The sequence below is a fragment of the Apodemus sylvaticus genome, chromosome 12 (assembly GCF_947179515.1).
Source record: "Apodemus sylvaticus chromosome 12, mApoSyl1.1, whole genome shotgun sequence".
Taxonomy (NCBI): Eukaryota; Metazoa; Chordata; class Mammalia; order Rodentia; family Muridae; genus Apodemus; species Apodemus sylvaticus.
In genome coordinates this window covers 76,808,442-76,824,087 of record NC_067483.1, presented here as the reverse complement: position 1 = coordinate 76,824,087, position 15,646 = coordinate 76,808,442, and the positions used below count along the sequence as shown (strand labels likewise).

Here is a 15,646-nt window from a genome sequence, read left to right as displayed (position 1 = left end):
TTGGCTCTGGAGATCTATGGGTGACTTAGTTTCATTTTCCAGTACCTACCTTTCAAAGGAAAGCTGATATGGAAGTGAGGACACTGGACTTAAAAAGCTTTAGGAATGCACAGTTAACTTTTAATTTCATATTCAGAAAACAAAAGTATAATATTGTGTTATATTTTGATATTTTATAATTCAAATACTACATGGAACATTATTATATTGAAACATCTTCATTCCTTATCTGCAATTGAAATCTCATCAGTCTTGTATTTTATCTGGCAACACACCTATCATATTTTGAAGAATGCCTTTCATATGTGTACTTCTGATCTGGGATGGTGGCATCATACCAATAACCCAAGTGATCCGAGATCACCATTAATTATAGATGGTATGATGAGTGTGGTAATTCACCCCAAATTCTAGTTTTAAGATTGGGTTTTTTATTTTAAGATTTCCAAATACTTTATTCAAATCTCAAGACTAGCTGATACTCGGTTACAGACCTCATCACCACTAGAACTATTAAAAAACAGAAGCCTGCCAGAAGAACTCTAGAAGCAGAAGGAGAGTGTGAAGACATATTGTACCTCTGTGTGCTTATGCACTCACCCTGGGGCTAGCATTGCCAGCTCTGTCAAACCTTAGCCTAACTCTCTACATCTTTGTATATGTTATTTAGAATTGTAATGAGATAGGTCGCTGATAAATTTTTCTTAGTAAGTGTGGCATGAATATTTAAAAGCCCTAGGGTGTGTTGATGAGCAGGGAGAGCAGACTTGGCAAAAGGACTTTGGTTACTTTCTTGATTTTCCACTTCCGGCAGTTCTTCTCTCCCATGACCCCTGCTACTTTCCCAGGATGCTCAGAGAAGGTCTTTTCTTAGACCTCTTCCCTGAGTCGTCTTCTCATTATGTGCCTGAGCCTGCCAGGCCTGGAATGGGCTTGGAGTGGGACACAGCGTCAGGCTTTGCTTTAAAGACAAATGGTCTCTGGCCTTCTAGCTCTCTAACTATACTGAATGCTTGCTGATGACTTCTAAAAGAGTCTAAAAACTTCCTTTCTTATTCTTTGGTTATAGACACTGATTTCTTTTCTCTTGAACTCTATGCTTTACTAAATATTATGACTCTCTGTACTTTATTTAACTTTTATGCTTAAGAGCTAGGGAAAGGAAACTCTTTCTTACTGCTCCGTGCTTTGTTAAGCACTAAAAACAACTCTTTTTTGGGGGGCTGTGCTTCATGAAGCTTTAAAAACTTAACTCTTTATTACTTGTGCTTTAGTAAGCACTAAGATCTGGCAATTAACACATACTGTTTAGCAGCAGGGAATTAACTGAAAGGATTTATTGCTGGTGCTTCTTTTCTGGCCAGGTAGCCAGAAGCCCTATGCTGGTCTGGCTGGTTAACTCTTTGTGAACCAGAGAGGAAGGAAAGGAAAAGGATTAAGTCTCTGAATACAGGCAAATATGCATAGATGCCTATACATTCAATCATTCATACACCCACACTCTGGCTGGGCCCGACCGTCTGCACAATCAACTCCACAAATATTCATGCATGCTTACACAAATACACATATACTCTACACACAAACGTACAGACAAACAGACATACACATTTGGATGGATGGATGGATGGGGGAAAGCTCCACAAGCCAAGTCAAACCATTCAACCGACAACCAACAACTTTATTTCTTTTCTCTGATCTTTCTATACCTTCTTAGACAAAAAGGTCTTTAGAAAATTATCTCAGAGATATAAAATGGGAGTTACAGAAGGTTGTTGATATTAAATTCAAAGCACTGTTTCATCATAATATATTCATTAAAAGTTCAGAGCAACAGATTTTATATGGCCCTAACTTATCATAGTGCACACCTGTGACTTTATCCTTGGATCTAAATGTTTTCCCTTGAACACAAAATTTGTCCCGTCTCTTTCTCTTATCAGTGTGATTATGAAACCTCATTGTATTTCTTATTATGCAGCCTTTACTTACTATTCTAAGGAGTTGGTACTTTTTATTCTTGATTCTAACTTTATTACACCTTTCTAACAACTAAGACTATCTCTAAAAACTTCCTAAAATTATTTGAATCAAATCAGGAATTCTATAGAATTATTATCTATTTGTCTATATATAATTACCACAAGGTAGTAATAGGTCTGCAGAGATCTTCTCGAAAGGGTGGGATAATACCTAGTGATAGTTATATATGTAATAGTAACAGGAAGACCACATTAATAGCAGGAAGCTTTCCTAAAATGGATTTTTCCTGTGGATTGCTAGTCAGAGCTGTCATAGATTTTAATCCAAGGCAGACCCATCTTAGGAAGATCACACGCTAGCTTTTAGCTTCTCCTATGATGGCTCCTGACAATTATGTGCATAAGTAACATCATGATCCAGTCTGAACAAATGATTAAAGGCTGATACGGATCTTTCCTTCTGGAAAGACTAAATCAAATGCCATTCATGTCTTCTGTAAACATTCTACTGACTTCTGGAGGTTAGCCACTTCCTCCTGGGGGGCCAGCACACTTCCTAGTCCCTAGTACAGTACAGTGGATCAGCTGTTTATAATCACACACGTACACAAAATGCCCCTCTTTGTATTTATACTGCTAACGCCACTGTAATGTCTAAGCAGCAATAAGAATAAATTTGTATAAAACAAATGTTTCGGTTAGTTTTACTTAACTAGGAGGATTCCTGAATATTTACCTGCTAGTGCCACAGGGTTTAAGGATTAGAGAGTAAAACACTGGGAATAGCCAATAAAAATATTTTGGATAACACTGTGTGTGATAAATCCAGGGTCGTCCCAGCACTGGGATGCTGAAGCACGAGGGGGGCTAGAGTGGAGCCAGCTTGGGCCACATAGTGAGTTCCAGGCTGGCATGAGACACACAGGCAGACCCCGTCCCTGATTCTGAAAACACTAGGTCTGGCATTTAACTCTGCTATCTCTTCTGAGACTGGGAAGACCAGTTTCAGGACTGTGGACAATACACTATGTTACCAACCTTAAGTTGTTGTATCTTCTAATTCCAGCCTCTGACTGTGCTACCTCCAAATGCTAACTCTCATTTTGATCAAGACATCTTAGATAGTGCTGCATTCTGGTCGTATTTAACTGTGAAACACAAGCATGAATATTTTGAAAGAGATTGTGGGGTGGGGGCGGAGGCATCATGATACCCATTGCTCTTTCTCAGTCCTTTTTTTTTTCTGTAAAATTTAAGGCAGGGAGGAAAGGCATTCAAGGCAGAGCCCATTGTGTGAACACATTCACACACTGTTTTGAAGTGTTAATATTATGAGATTTCAGCTTTCAGTGGCTTTCTTCAGTTTGGATGGTTCCATTGGTAAAGGTCTCTGTAAGAACAGAGTACTCAGTTTCCTGGAGAGATGTTTGCTTTTCAAAGGAATCTCACTCCAGCCCTGCTTCCCCCAGAGTCCTGTTGAATGCAGTGATTTCCCGAGGGGGGGGGTGTCGCTCTCTAGCATGCATAGCTTTATGCACTGCATTATGGCTTTTGCATCTTACCCTAAACACTGCAAGTATTTATGGGAAGCCTTAAGAATGGTTCACTCTCTTCAATGTATTATGCCTATTACAATAAACCTCATCCATATCTTAAAGATAGACAACACAAAGTCCAATTATTCTTTATTTTGATGACTTGAGGCCCTAAGAGTAAGTCATACTGACTGGTAAGTTCCTACCTTCAGAATATCTAAACCAGAATGATGAACTCCTTGTTTACAAACTTGTTCTTCTCCCAGATTCTTTGGGAAGCCTTCCTCAGCATCTCCTACTGTACTCCAGCAGGAGCTCTGCAGTGATCCTGGAGACCTGGAGGAAGAACAAGTAGTAAGATGACAGGGAAATCTTTTGTTGGCATCTCTACCTATGAAGATTCTCTTGAGTATGCCCCTTGACTTTGTTTTCAACCATCTGTTCATAACTGTGGATACTGGTCTTCCATGTATCACTGCATGGTGCTGTAAAACTGAATCATATGGGATCCTCCCAATGCCAGCATGTAAGCCAATTCTATAACCAACGTTCTTAATAGCTGGTTATAAGTCTTAAATTTTGGTATCAATAAGGTAACATGTTGTCATCATTTTGAGACTTGGGAACATAATTTTAATAATTTCTAAACTGTTATTCTGATTCCATCTTTATATTTGTATGTTCTCTGTACAGTTACAACTTTAGAACTCACAGGCACTGATGGTTAAGTAAGTTAGGAAGGGCCTCCATTTCTGTTGGAACCTTTTATGTGCAAGGACCGAAGTGCCACTAATGCAATTAATTTCTGTTTGTTCCCTTTGAACATATCCAGACTGTTTTTAAAGAGCTATTTCTAAGAAACATAAAATGAATCACATGTACTCAGCATGTCAATAAGTAATTAGTGCCCAATTAAAGAGGGAGAGACAAATCTACTGCTTTTTCTGAGGGAGGCTGGTACATTTGTCCTGCCTTGAACCCCCAGGTGATTTAGAGATTCAGCTAAGGGCTTAAGATGCTGCAAATCATTTATGGGTTGAAATGTGTCCTCCTCCAAGAGCCATGTTGGAGGTTGGAGTCCCAACCTTTAAACTTTAATGCGTGATAAAACTTGGCATTAGGGTCTTTCTGCATAAAGTAAAGTAAGGTCATTAAGGTAGGCCATATCTGACATGACTGATGGCTTTATAAAAGGGGAAATTTAGACACAGACACACAAAATGAGAGAATACCATAAGAAGAGGGCAGAAATTGAGGTGGTTTATCTTTTAACAAGGGATGTCAAAGACTGCCAGAAACTCATGAGATGATGAAAACCATGGAAGAGTCATCCAGATAGTCCTCAAGAGTCAGTACCGCATCTGCTGATACTGTGGGTTGGGACTTCTTAGCTGTGGGATAATAGACTGATATCATATAAGCTGCTTAGATTGCGGTAGATGTGATGTCAAGCCTAGAAAACTGGTGCAGCACGGCCAGCTGGGAACTTCCCACATCCCTCCCTCTGTTTCTCAAGTGCTGGGATTACAGGTATGCATCACCAGATTGGTCCTCCATGTTTTCCAGTTGAATGATTTTTTCCCCAATTGGGTCCCTTGCTGAGAAAGAGAGAGTCAAAGACCTTAAGAAATTTCTAGAACATAATGGAAGGTGAGATGACCTTGGCTTCTAAAGTAAGTGGGGATAATGTCATAGGATTGGGCACCAAGACCCAGCCAAGAGCTGTGTTTGGCATAGCTATGGAGCTATGGAAACAGCTCAGTTGGTAAAACACTCACCACATAAGCATGAGGATGCAAGTTCCACCTGCAATGCATGCATAAAAAGCCAGGTGCTGGTATGGCGGCACATGCCTGTAATTCCAGTGCAGGGGAGGTGAAGGCACACTGATCTATCTCCAAGGCTTGCCAGCTGGTCAGCCTAGCCTAAACCACCTCTGTATTTATAGTGTAAACTCTTTGGAATACCTGCCCTTTCTGACTGGTTAGAGGGTTAGTTTTATGATCTCGGCTTAGCCTTGCCTCTGTGTGCTTTGATACTATGATTTCTGCCAAACCTAAAATGACAAGGTAAGAAGGGTGAACTATATTCAATGTCTCACGTGGCTGTGTATGTGCCTGCTGAGGCTAGGTCAGAAAAGAAATAAGTAACTCATTTGTCATAGTAGAGACATTTGTAGCTTAGCAAGCTTATTCCTGTGAAACTGTTGTGATGAAGATCCATCGAGCAGGAATGGGAGAGAGGTTTAGCAGTGAAGAGGATGTGCTGCCCTTGAAGGTGATCGCAGCCCAGCTCCCACCACAGTTTGGCAGCTACCAACTGCCTTTAACTACATGCACAGAGGCGATGGCATACTCCTTTGGTTTCTGTGGACAGACACACACACACACACACACACACACACACACACACAGAGAGAGAGAGAGAGAGAGACAGAGACAGAGACAGAGACAGAGAGACCCATACATACATGAAACAAACAAAAATAAGGACACTCTCCTAAATCAAGCAAACAAACAAACAAACAAAAACAAAAAACCCAAAAATTCCTCAGTCAAAGAAAACATGGTTTTCTGGGGCTGGAGAAATGGCTCAGTTGTTAAGAGCACTGACTGCTCTTCCAGAGGTCCTGAGTTCAATTCCCAGCAAGCATGGTGGCTCACAACAATGTAAAGAGATCTGGTGCCCTCTTCTGTTGTGTCTTAAGACAGCGTGAGTGTACTTATATAAATAAAATAAAGTTTTAAGGGCAGTGGTGGTGCATGCCTTTAATCCCAGCACTTGGGAGGCAGAGGCAGGCAGATTTCTGAGTTCAAGCCAACCTGGTCTACAGAGTGAGTTCCAGGACAGCCAGGGCTACACAGAGAAACCCTGTCTCAAAAAAAAAAAAAAAAAAAGGAAGTGGGGGGTGGGGGGGAGAAGGCTTGGACTTAAAGAAGCAGAAAAGGGTTAGAAATATATACTATATCCATGGAAGCTACAGCAGTTAAGAGTACTGGCCACCAGGACCTGGTCTCTATTCCTAACACCTGCATGGCAGCTAACTACTCTGTGTAATCCCAGTTCCAAGGGATCCAGCTCTCTCCTACAGCCTCTATGCACTGCACACACATGGGGAACAATGCTGGATCTATGTCCTTGCACCATTGCTCACTCATACTTGACTTAAGAATAAACTCTTTAATTCCTATGAGGTGAGAGCCTCGATTTGCATCAACACCCTTGACAGGTCTGGATATGTTGTGTGTATACTCTTACAAGCAGGTAACTGAGAGAAGAAGGTTTCTGTTATGAAGCTGTATGGATACCATCTGTAAAATATAAAAAGTGAGGGAAAGCAAGAGGAATACTGTCCTCATTTACTTTCTATTGGTAGGGGGAAAAAAACCATCATGGCGAGCAAAGGGTTTATTTGGCTTGCATGTCGAGGTCACAATCTATCATGAAGAGAAGTCCAAGTAGAAGCTGAGGGCAAGATGCTAACATGGAGGTCATGGGAAAATCTGAAAAGTGGCTTGCTCCCCATGGCTTGCTCAGCGTGCTTTCTTATTCAACTCAGAACCATCTGCCCAGGGTTGGCATCATCCACACTGGGCTATGCCCTCCCACATCCATCATTAATCAAGAAAATGTCCCCACAATTACCTGATTACAGGTCAGTCTGATGGGACATTTTCTCAATTGAGGTTCCGTCTTCCCAGATGACCTTAGCATCTGTTAAGTTGACAAACGACCTAACGAGCACAACTATTAAAATGGTCGAAATCGAAATGCAGTTGCTTGTATCAACTCTAACAAGGTATAGCCAGGGTGTGGGTTGTTTTAAATGCATTACAATGTCACACAAAACTAGAAACACAACTTTCCCAGAGTCCAAAAAAGTCTTATAAAAACAACCAAGTACTTCTAAAAAGCCATTTCCCTAGCAACTGGCTGTCCAATCCTGGAATGATTCCAGTCAGATGTATTATCCTGGCCAAATTTATTTCTTCAAATATCTGATGGAATCATCTCCATTTTATCTTTAAAGACATCTCCCCATCTTAGCATCTTTGAAGCTACCCACAGATTGCAGAGTCCAGAAGCATCAAATCCTCTGGTGCTGGGGTTACAGATGTTGTGAGCCACCTAACATAAACGTGGGAACCAGACTGAGGTCCTCTAGAAGAGCAGCAGCCAGCGCTCTTAGCCACCAAGCCACCCTCCCAACCCCCATAAATGAAAATATTGTAACAATTCACATAGATTTTTACCATTACCATCAATTATAGGGTATTTTTCAAGCAAAACATTTGATTTATAAAATAATAAAATCACATTTTTATTTAGTATTTAGATAGAAATGCATGCATTTGGTCTTGTTTTTGAGTTATGAAAAGATGCTGAGAACCTAGAAATTATTTTCTTCCAGGGTTTGTTTATATTGGAAGATCCATTTTAGGTCAGAGTAGTCATTATCATAAAATAATCCACATGAATGGTGACGACAGGATGACAAAAAAAGCTCACAGTCACTTGAGTCAGTTCTGATTTCTGCTATTATTACTGATGTCATTTTATAATTTTTCTATGATGTGTCTTCCCCAGATTTATGCTTGAATTACAATTCCCAAGGTGATCCTACAAGGAGATGGGTCCTTTGAAAAATAATCACCTCCAGAAGGTAAAGTCTTCATTATTGAGATGAGTGGGAAAATCATTCACCCTTCCATTCCATCATGTGAGCACACCCCTACCAAAGGCCAACCGTGAACCGGGGGGAGCAGCCCACACAAGACACTAGATTTCCTTGCATTTTGACCTTAGACTATCTAGCTGTGAGGACCAAGATGCATGCCTAAAAGTAAAGAAATATATTACTCTTGCTTCTAGTACACATATACCCTTTCTATAAGACCCCAGATAAGGCACACTCCTAACATTTGTCATAATTGATTTCTTGATTGTCGTTACCTGGAGCCAGGGTCTCCTGCCCTTGCTGTTGAGCATGCTGACCTTAAGTGTCTAGTGGCCCCTGCTTCTACCTTTAGAGTGCTAGAATTATGGTCATGTACCAGTACTTCTGACACAAAGAGTTCATTTTAAAAATTAGAATATATTAAGTTTTATTCTTTTTGTTGTTGTTGTTTCCAGAGTCTCACTATATATAGCTCTGGTTGGTTTAGAACTCACCATGTAGATCAGGCTGATACTAAGTAGACCAGGCTTGGCCTCATACTCAAAGAGATCTGCCCTCCTCTCTCTGTGGAGTACTGATATTAGAAGCAAGCACAACCATGGTTTGAAGAATACATTACTTTTAACATTTTTCTGAGAAATCCTTGTCAGCTCCCTTGAAATACTGTAAACACCACAGGCTATCATAAAGTCAGTACTGGAAATTTACTAGAACATAAAATTTGAATTAATCATTGCACTGAGCAAATATTTTCATGATATTAAATCAGTTTGACTGATGATTCAGAAGGGTGTCTATATAAACTACATTAAAATAATATAACTTCATGTACAGGTTGAGGAAAGTATTTTAAGGGGTTAAAGCACAAATGCCAGGTCTGTGCTCCCTTGTATTTATTTAGAGTTTATCCCAAAGAGCAAATGTTAGGTATTTTATAGCTTCAGACTCACACTGCATAAAGTATTTCAAATATATAGCTCAATTTCCAAAATCTGTCCTAAAGATGAACGTGGCTGAAGAGGCAAACAGGTTAACAAGCCTAGAATGATTAAGGAGAAATAAAATGCAGACAACTAGTTGAACTCAATGCTATTTTTCTTCTTGAGTCAGGACATGTAAACATGTACTTTAAAGCCAATAAATTTAGATTTTTTTTTTTAAATCCAGAACATTGTGTCCGATGTTTATCATTGTAGTTCCGATTACTTACATAAAATGAACTGGAATTAAATGATCACCAATGTTAAAAATCAATGCAGCAGCGCCACCCAGTGAATATACTGGACACACAACTGCGTTGCCAGAACTTTCCATGTTAAATTGTACTGTATTTTCAGTGTGGTCATGTTCCAGCTATTTATAAGAAATCATGTTCTATAATATTGGCTCAAAATATAACAATTAAACATCCCATCTATTTATTTAAAAAATCAAGTAGTAAAGTCACTCAAGGGATATTAAAACACCCGTGAATAGAGAGTTCTGTGTATTCTTTATTACCTGTACTGTCAGCAAGCCACAAATGGCTCACCGATGAGATGAACTAGTGATTCCTCTCATGTTTGGCAAGTGTAGAATCATATTCCTGTACGTTTATGCTTTTAGATTTAATATCCTATATTGAGTCCTTAAATTGAGTAAATTAAAGATTTAAATTGGTTGCCCTTGACGATGTCTATCCATCCATTCGCGTCCCCGCCTTCAAGCTTTCCTGGACCTTAAGTAAAATGACGTGTACAATATCCAATGGGGTCAGAATTTGACCCCATCAATGTTTATCAGACATTGGCATTGTTACTATTATTCCTTGGTTCTCTATAATGCCTTTAATTAATTTGTGAACACTACATCCTCTAGTCCCTGTTACGCTTTAAGGCTAACAGAAAGGGCTAGAAACGGTCTATCTGCTCTCTGGTTGTTCCAAAGTCTAGGACAACTCGGTAAACACCTCCCGGAACTCCTCCCCCTAGCTGCTGCGCTTCCTGGTCCGGAGGAGTAGCCGTTCCGTCTAGAAATCAACACCTTGAAGAATGGTTCCGCTGACTTGGAGCCTGGCTTGCGGCACCACTCGTCAAGCCCCACCCATCGTGGGTCTTGTGAGCCTTCCAGGCATCCGTCGCGAAGGAAGCGCGCTGTGCGGAAAGGGGCGGGCCTCGCTTAGAAAGGCGGCTGGTTTGAAAAGTGGCAACGGTCAGTGTTTTATTTTTTTGGTTGGTCTCTCCGTTTGTAGCTGCTCTTCGGTGAGCTGCTGGGATTCCAGGTGAGTTCCAGCGGGCGGGCGGGCGGGCAGGACCTGGTGCAGGCCAAGGATCGCGGCACCTGGGTTCACTAACTTAAACTTGTGTATTGACTTGAGACCGGGTCTCATCTATCCCAGGTTGGTCTCGAACTCTATGTTCCCGAGGCTAGTCTTGAACTAATCCTACTGCTACCTTCTCCTACGTGCTGACATTTCAGGAGTGAGCCACAAGAGTGGTGTCAGTGTCACTTGTTTGGTATGAATGCTTGCCGATTTTTTTTAATGTATCTCCATTATGACACCATCTCTTCATTAAACCAAGAACCAATTATCAAAAGACGAAAATGTCAGGGAGCCGAATGTACACGGATCTACATGGGTGTAACACAAAGCTCTCCCCGTATTTTCAAGGAACGTTTTATCTAATTCATCAGAATTGGGAGGTGCTTGCTTAATTTTGCATTGCAAAACCAATTGTATATAATGTGAGTTATGCAGTGCTTAGCATTGAAGTGTTACAAATAAAGAAATTGGAGATAACTGACCTATTTGCGTTAACATGTCAGAGAGCTGTTTTACTATATATAAAGTACATAGTAACTTTATAGTTAGATGGCTTCTTCCTCTGTCTGTATACTAACACACACACACACACACACACACACACACACACGAGTTGGAACTGAAATTGCACTATTAAAATGAACACAATTTGCTTCTGAGAAGAGGGCATTTCTTCTAAGTGCAGTTGTGAGCCTCTGGGTAGCTTTAGGATGGGAAACTGATCCTCAGGAATTCTCAGGCAGGTATAACAAAACATTGGACGTTTTTTTAGGAAAAGACTTGGAAGACATTAACTTGAACCAGAAAGAGCATGAAATTATTAAAGGCTTTGTAAACTTAAGTGGAAAAGGTTGGGATTTGTCTGGTAGGTAAGCCCTTTGTAACTTTGTAAGGGTTTGATGTTTTATAAGGATTAGCCTGAAAGTAACATCAACAGAGGTGTGTGTGTGTGTGTATGAGTGTGATTATAATTTTATACCCACTTTTTCTGTTATTAATCTACCTCTAATCTAGGTATATTGTTTTTCAAGTAACCCCTTTGTATTGTTTTTATAAACAGTTTCAAAAACTGAAATGTAAATAAAAAAATTGAATGATTATTTACTTTTATCCCTTTAAAAGCTTGATTGTTTTAATTTAAGAAATAAACTGACCTCAGAATAATGAACAAAATAGCCCAGAATCTACTATGTGTCTAAACCCAGAGGAGGACTTGCCAAGCCAGAGCTTATTAAAAGGTTAGTAGGGCATAGGGGCTTGGACTTATGTATGGAAAGGAGGTGACTGGAGATTGACAGTTGTGGTGAGAGGAATACACAGCAAACAGAGGCTGTCTTGTTATATTGATGAAGGATCTCTTTTCATTACCTATAGTGACCTGTACCTGGGCAGGGATCAGAAATGGTCTGTGTGTGTGTGGGGGGGGGGGGGGGGGCTACCATCTTTCCTATGCAGATAGGAAACTGTCCCATGGAGAAACCTCTGATTGCTTTTTCTTTTTTCTATTGTAAATATCTATACCTTTCTTTTAACAGGAAAGCCTTGCTCAACCATTCCTGGGTCCGCAGAGGTCTGTAGAAACTTGAAACACGAGAAACAACTGTACTCAGGGTAGGATAATTTGCTTTCCCATACATTTTTACACTGAAATAGGTGTCTTAGGGGTCTAAATCTAAATTCAAGTGGTCCTAGTTCTGAAATAAAAGTTTGCAGTTGTGAAATTCAGTAATAGAAAGTAAAAATCATAGTTTAAAATTCAAATTTTGTAAGGAAAGTGTGGGGGGAAATCCAGGCTGACAGACCATGTTGAAGCTCCTGGAGTTTCTTTCACTGGATTGTAACGTGTTTGCGTATGAGTGCTACAGTTGCCCACCATCAGCAGAGGCAGGCAGTCCCTTCCTGGGTTAACACTCTGGCTTCATTTGGAAAGGCAGACCCGAGGCAACCCTGCCCACTTTTTTTTTTTTTTTTTTTTTTTTTTTTTTTTTTTTTTTTTTGGCTCTGATGGTACTTATAATCTCAGCATTGTGGGGATAGAGACAGGCAGAACCTGGCGCCAGTCAGCCTAACCTACTTAATGCCGTCTAAATGATTATGATTAAATAAATGAGCACATAGCTGCCATATCTAGATAAATAAATCTAGGCCTATGAAACCATATCTTTAAATAAATTAGTAAACAAACAAGTAAATTATATGAATAGATGCCAGAGAGAAAGGAAGAGAAGGAAGGAAAAGAGAAAGGAAGGAAGGAAGGAAGGAAGAAAAAACTCGAAAGGGCTGATTTTGAGGAACTCTGGGATAGTGAGACACCTTATGGTTCCTATCGGCTGCAAGTCCTTCCTTCTCGCTTGGCCCTGGTTGTCATCTGGTGTTCATCCTCATAAAGCCTTTTGTAGTAAACCAGCAGGAATGCCCTTATGTCTGAGCTGCTCCAGCAGATGACTCAAATCTAAGGAGGGCGTGGTGGGACCTGCAGAGTGTAGCAGGTAGGCTGTCGGAGGGTGAAGCAACCTGTGAGCATCCTGGTAGCCTGTGGGTGCTGACATCACTGACCTAGAGGTAGTGTAAGAACTCAAAGCTAGGACATCTCATAGTGTCTACTACATAATTATTGCCTGCTTGATATTTTCCAAAAAAACACTCCCATTTTAGGTACAAACTATACTGATTGTGGTTGGCAGGCATAGGAAAAGGTATCTCGCTCACAAATGATAAGGTCTCCAAAAATCATGTCATAAAGGAGTGGTCACACGTCTGGAAGCATTTAACCCTGTAGTAGGGACGCTTAGAAGGAATGTCACTGCTTTCTTCACATTGCTTTAGAAAGCAGTTCCCTGTGAGTAGGGATTTGATGTGTTTTGTGTGGTTGTTGGGATGAAAAATAGGATCAGTAGTGCAGATGCAGCAGCTGTTCTCAGTGTGGAGAAGAGTCTTCTAATTGTTAGAGCCTCACCAGAGTAGAAGGAAACGGCTTTAGGGTTCCTGGAGCTGTGCTGTTTTGAAGGGTTGAGGCAGAGTTAGGACATTATCTGACAGTGTGTTTAAGGTGCCATTTCCCATTTACTGGAAGCCTGCTGGGCCTCCTTTTAGGCACACTTGTTCTAAGCATGGGAGAGCCTAAAGTGGGCTTCAGACCTGTAAGCCGTAAGCCATTCAGTTTGTTTGCAGACAAGCGCTGCAGTGAGAGACACCGAGCACTGGGGAATTTGGCAGAATGCCTGGCCTCTAGCCATTGGATATTTGTCCTGACAACGAAAATCTCCAAATATTACTAGCTGTGCCCACCCTGGGATGTATGTGGGAGATAGGATTATGACGGTACTATTTTAGAGGACACCAGTAGGAATAATCTATTATGTGTACACGGGAGGACAAATGGGCTTTTGCTGTTTTATGTGTTTTAAGTTTTTGCTCTGCTGAAAGTGATTTCTGGTTTAAATTAAGGCTGCCCTCTCCCCCTCTTCCCCTACCTCTTCGTCTCCCTTTTTCTCCAGCTCTCTTCTGCTTGCAGGTTAAGTTGTATTAGTAATCTAATACAGTGTGTATATTAGTCATCTGTATGAATAGTCTGTACTGAGGATAACAGTGCAATCAAATAAAATCCAGTTGTGTTAGTATTGCCTGTATCTGGCTTCTGCTGCTGACACTGCCTATCTTGAGCTTTGGGAAATAGTTCTTAGCTAAGAATGTAAATGCCCTAGCCATTGTGTACAAAAAGAACAACATAATTTTCCTATTGCATGTCAGCTCAAAGCCTCCATGCTTATGGAAGAAAACATGAGGGAAATTAACAGAAAATGATTGTTACTTTGCTATAAAAGTTATTTAAGGATAAGATACCATCTTTATTTCATTGTGTGTTTGTATGTGTGTATGAATAAAATTAAATTTTTTTAATGTTTGGTTTTGAGGCAGAGGACAGTGTCATATAGCCCAAGCTGGCCTAGAATTTTACATATAATGATTCCCTTGAATTTCTGATCCTCCTACTTTCACATCCTAAGTGTTGGGGACACTGATGTGCATTTCCATGCCTGGCTTAAATTCTTTTTTTGCTCAGATATTTAATGATAAGACCCCTATGAACAGTATAACCACAGATTGCTCATTTTTTTCTCTTAAGTATGAATTTCCAGATAATAAGAACTATTGATTATGGATGTGTCTTATCTTTATTTTTTTTCTTCTTTCAAACTAGGAGGAGACTCCCATAATGGAAACTTTGTCATTCCCCAGATACAATGTACCTGAGCTTGTAGTACATATTCGTAATAAATTATTAACAGGATCAGATGCCAAAAACCTCTCAAAGAATGATTTTCTTCCAAATCCGAAGGTAAAATGTGCTTGTCTTTGCATGTAGTTACTGATACTGAAGAGTAGAGTAAGCTACTAAGTTTGTAGTGTGGGAAGAGAGGCATTGCCCCCAGATTTGTTGTAGGCCAGTCATTTTTAATCTAGGAAAAAATCTCTCACCTAGTATAGTTTTAAAATAACATTAAGTTCATATGTGGGGCGCCTTCTACATTCCCATTGGGAACTCAGTTCTTTAATATGGTTGTTTTCCTTAAAGAAAAAAAAGGGCTTTAAACCATATATATTAAAGTATATTAAATTTTTTATTATTACTGGAGTGGTGGTATGAGGGCATCATTTATTGGGGGCCTTGACAGGATTTATTCCAAATGGTCTCCCACAGAACACATGCATGCTTGCAAGCGCTCTTCTTGGGAAGTGTGCAGATTAATTTTCTTACATTATGCCCCAGGTGGGAATTGACTTATTTTGACAGGTGTTATTCTTTATATGTTTGGTTATTAAATGCAAAAATGAACTATTTATGTGTCACAGCAAAATCCCAAAGTCTCCCTCCAGTTTCCTATGTTGGCCTTGAAGTTATAAAATAGGAAGACTTCTTTTATAATACAGAATGCAAGCTTGTTTATCTCAGAGTGTTTCAGTTCTTTACAATGGAAGGAGGGCCTGAGAGTAAATGTTAGGCCTGTAAGATGAATCATACAGTGCTAGGGAACATTACCATGTTTTCAGTGTGTCTCAGGCCTTTCTGTTCACCCAGTAAGCTTGCCTTCAGAATAGACAACTTCTTGGGCCAGCATTTGGGATCTACTGACTTAGAAGATAAAGT

The 15,646-nt window shown here is 40.1% G+C and overlaps 1 protein-coding gene across 3 annotated transcripts in view; it reads left to right on the top strand.

Annotated features, from left to right (window-relative positions):
• The first annotated feature begins 10,328 nt into the window (after positions 1 to 10,328).
• The window catches only part of Nuf2 (NUF2 component of NDC80 kinetochore complex), a 28,796-nt gene continuing 23,478 nt past the window's right edge, over positions 10,329 to 15,646 (top strand). Inside the window, exons 1-4 of one of the 3 annotated variants that reach the window (XM_052200396.1) lie at positions 10,329 to 10,455; positions 11,640 to 11,735; positions 12,033 to 12,108; positions 14,699 to 14,836. In XM_052200396.1, coding sequence (XP_052056356.1) covers positions 14,714 to 14,836 — 123 coding nt within the window. In that variant the 5' untranslated portion in view covers positions 10,329 to 10,455; positions 11,640 to 11,735; positions 12,033 to 12,108; positions 14,699 to 14,713. Of the gene's footprint in view, positions 10,456 to 11,619; positions 11,736 to 12,032; positions 12,109 to 14,698; positions 14,837 to 15,646 lie in introns of all 3 variants that reach the window. The other 2 variants (XM_052200394.1, XM_052200395.1) reach the window with 2 other exon arrangements.